The sequence below is a fragment of the Numida meleagris genome, chromosome 27 (assembly GCF_002078875.1).
Source record: "Numida meleagris isolate 19003 breed g44 Domestic line chromosome 27, NumMel1.0, whole genome shotgun sequence".
Taxonomy (NCBI): domain Eukaryota; kingdom Metazoa; phylum Chordata; class Aves; order Galliformes; family Numididae; genus Numida; species Numida meleagris.
Genome location: NC_034435.1, coordinates 1,403,184 through 1,406,984, shown reverse-complemented (window position 1 = coordinate 1,406,984; position 3,801 = coordinate 1,403,184). Strand labels below are relative to the sequence as shown.

At 62.9% G+C, this 3,801-nt stretch overlaps 1 protein-coding gene across 1 annotated transcript; it reads right to left on the bottom strand.

The window, feature by feature from the left end:
- On the bottom strand, positions 7–3,411 carry DAPK3 (death associated protein kinase 3; the record flags this gene model as incomplete). The annotated part of the gene is given in 7 exon segments (XM_021378886.1): positions 7–574; positions 1,258–1,303; positions 1,566–1,718; positions 1,801–1,827; positions 1,930–1,978; positions 2,216–2,345; positions 3,051–3,411. Coding segments are annotated over 7 exon segments (1,312 nt in total), but the record flags the coding sequence as incomplete, so codon positions are not given.

The window sequence follows — 3,801 nt, the reverse complement described above, 5'->3', positions numbered from 1 at the left end:
GTCCCCCCGCCCTTGCTCCCCCCCCACCTCAGCGGATGCTGCCGTCCTCGCCGCCGCTCTGCAGCTTCTCCCTCTCGATGGACCAGAGCAGCTCCTGCACGAAGCGAACCTCGGAGGCCACCTGCTCGGCCAACGCGCCGTAGCGCTTCTCCAAGCGCCGGTAGCGCCGGCGCAGCCCCCCCGCCGCCTGCAGCACGCTCCTGCTCTCCTCCTGCGCCCGCTGCCGGGCCGACTCGGCTCGGAGCAGCTCCTGCCGGATCTGCCGCAGGTCGCGGCCGATGCTCTCGTTCTCCTCTTTGTACCACGACTCCTTCTCCTCGTAGATGGACAGCAGCGCCTCGATGTCCTCCCGGAAGGACTTCTTGTTCCTCTGCAGCTCGCGGAGGGTCTCCTCCGCCGCCGCCACCTCCTCCATCACTTTGGAGAAGCGCTCGAAGTTGACGTAGGTGTTGTTGGGCGGCATGCTGGAGTGCGACTTGATGGTGTACTCCTTCAGCCGCGTCGTCTTCAGCCGCCGCCGCTGCTCCGCCTTCTTCCCACTGTCCTCGTTGCGGACGTTCCTCCTCTTGATCACCTGCGGGGAGGTGTGGGGACGTGGGATGGGGCAGCGCAGTGGGGCCGAATCAGCCCTATGGGGCGGGAGGAGCCCCGAAAGCACTGATCGACCCGCAGAGCTGGAAGGGACCCCCAGGGACAAGAGCACAGATGGGTTGGGCTGAGTTGGGTTGGGTCAAGTTGGGTTGAGTTGGGTTGAGTTGAATTGGGTTGAGTTGAATTGGGTTGAGTTGGGTTAACTTGGGTTAACTTGGGTTGAGTTGAGTTGGGTTAACTTGGGTTGAGTTGGGTTGAGTTGAGTTGGGTTAACTTGGGTTGGGCTGGGTTGAGTTGGAGGGACCCCAAATTCCCCATTCCAACCCCCACCGCAGGTGGGTGCTCCCTCAGCAGATCAGACCACCCAGGACCCAGCCACCCCCAACGCCTCCAGGGATGGGGCAGTGCTGTGGGGTGGGACAGCCCCAGTACCCAACCCTACGGCAACAGTGCGCGCTCCCCCCCCCTGGCCCCCCCACACAGCTTGGCCCTACTAGGTCACTGAGCCCCACTGCTGACCCCATGTGGGACATACTGAGACTCAAACCACAAATCTGAGAGCACCGTCCCAATGCCACAACACCTCCACATGGCTGTGGGGCCATGGCCTCCCCCTAGCACCCACCTGCCCCACATCCCCCACAACGTCACCCTGAAACCCCATACCTTAATCCAGGGGTGCTCCAGGCTCTGAGCTATGGTCATCCGCTTCCTGCAATGGCAGTGGGGTGGACAGGGGGGATGTGTTGGGGGGGGACAGGAGGAGAGGGGACAGGATCGGGGGGATGGGATCAGAGGGGCACAAAATCAGGGGGGCCATATGGCTCAGCCCTCAATCCACCGCTTCCTCACGACCCTGTTCCCTCCTTTCCATCCACTGCAGCCACAGGGGACCCCACAGACACCCACCCTACACTGATGTGGGGCACGGCCTGTCCCACATCAGGCCCCGCCGCCCGCTCCCTGGCCCTCACTTGGGGTCCTTGACCAGCAGCCGGCGGATGAAGTCCTTGGCCAACTCGCTGGTGCTGCTGAAGTACTCCTCGTCGAAGTCGTAGTTGACAGCGGAGATGTTGGTGAGGGTCTCCTGCTTTGTTTCCCCCAGGAAGGGGGAGGCCCCGCTCAGCCTGCAGCAATGAGGGAGGGGGACATGCTCAGCCCCCCATCCCCACCCCCCACGGCACCACCACCCCCAGCCCCACTACTCACAAGATGTAAGTGATGACCCCGATGCTCCTGGAAGGGAGAAGAGGAGGTCAGGGCCCCACAGTGACCCCCCCGACATGGCACAGAGGGGACACGGTGGGACGTCCTCGCCCCCCACTGGGGCTCACTCACCACATGTCAGCCTCCAGCCCCAGCGGCTCGTAGTTCACGATTTCTGGTGCTTTAGGAGGGAAGAGGGAAGAGAACAGACTCATATGGGGGGAAATAAAAGCAAATATCTGTCCCCATGAAGGCACCCACCCCCTACGGATGGACACACGTGGGGCACCTGGCTCTGCCCTGCAGCCCCACAGATCACACCCCACAGGGAGATAACGCACCCCATGGGGTATCTCTGCAGGATGAAGCCAACATGTCGGAGCCCAGAGAACACCCCCCTCCCCAGACCACGCCTCACCCACGAACTCCGGGGTCCCAAATATGTTCTTGAACTCATTCCCAGCTTCGATCTTGTGGGCGATCCCAAAGTCGATGAGTTTGATGCGAGGGTTGGGCACGTTCTTGTCCAGCAGCATGATGTTCTCCGGCTGTTGGGGGGGACGATCTGCATTCAACCCCCGCACACACACCTCCACCCCACATACCCCTCCCCAGCACTGCTATGGGACTGCTGACACATCTCGGAGCGACCAGCGAGTTAGGAAACCACAGAGCAAACTTGGCTGCAGTACAAGGGGGAGTCAGTCGGGGTGTTCCTTCACCCTAATGCTGAACACAAGGTGTTCCACAAGCCAGCAGCATGCCCCGGTGGTCACAAAGGCCAATGGTTGGCCAATGGTTGACCACAGGTTGACCACAAGCCAGCAGTGTCCTCTTGTGGCCAAGAAGGCCAGCGGTGTCTTGGCTGACCAGCAGTTGGCCACAGGTTGACCATGAGCCACAGTGTGCCCCAGTGGCCACGAAGGCCAATGCTGTCCCAGTAGACCCATGGTTGACCAACGGTTGACCACGAGTGCCCCAGTGGCCATGAAGGCCAACGGTTGACCAACGGTTGACCAACAGTTGGCCACAGGTTGACCACAAGCCACCAGTGTGTCCCAGTGGCCGTGAAGGCCAACGGTGTCCCAGGTGACCACTAGTTGGCCAGCGGATGAGCAATGGACAACCACGAGTCAGCAGTGTCCCATAGGCCAAGAAGGCCAACAGCATCCCGGCTGACCAACAGTTGACCACCCAACGGTCCCACCCGACCCCCACAGCGCCATGAGCCCCCCCCACCCCCAAATCCCCACCTTCAAGTCGAAGTGTGCGATGCGCTTGGAGTGCAGGTAGTGCACCCCGTCCAGGATCTGCTTGAGGAACTGCGTGGCCTCCTCCTCCGTCAGCGACTCCTTCTCCGCCAGGAAGTCGAAGAGCTCTCCGCCCGACACCAGCTCCAGGATCAGCACCACGTCCGTTTTGTTCTCGAAGATGTCGTGCAGCGTGATGATGTTGGGGTGCTGGATCTCCCGCAGGATGTCCACCTCCCGCTCGATCTCCTCCCGGCTCACGCCCCGACGGCTCGACGACAGCCGCCGCTTCTTGATGAACTTGGCCGCGTACTCCAGGCCCGTTTTCTTCTCCCGGCACTTTCTCACAATGGCAAATTGGCCGCTGCGGGAGGAGAGACCCCTCAGCATGGACACCCAGCGGGAACCAGGGCCCTCTGGGACGCAGCCCCAGCGAAGCCCTCCTGCTGCTCCTGCACTGCAGCGCAGCCCCTATAGCGGAGCCCATAGGGCTGCCCCACGGGCTCGGCGTGCGTCCCAACCCCATAGCGTGGGATGCAGGAAGGAAATCCCTTCCTCCTCAAGGACGCAGCGGCTGCCGGGCCCTGCAGGAATCCAGCCCCACGGCCCCGCTTCTCGGAGACCTCCACGCCCGTGGGGCTGGGGCCGCTCATCCCCTCCCGTCCCCATTTCTCTGCCATAGGCTCGGGGCCGCTCGTCCCTCCCCGCCCCCGCAGCCCCGGGAAGGCGGGCGCAGCCCCCCCAGCCCCGCACC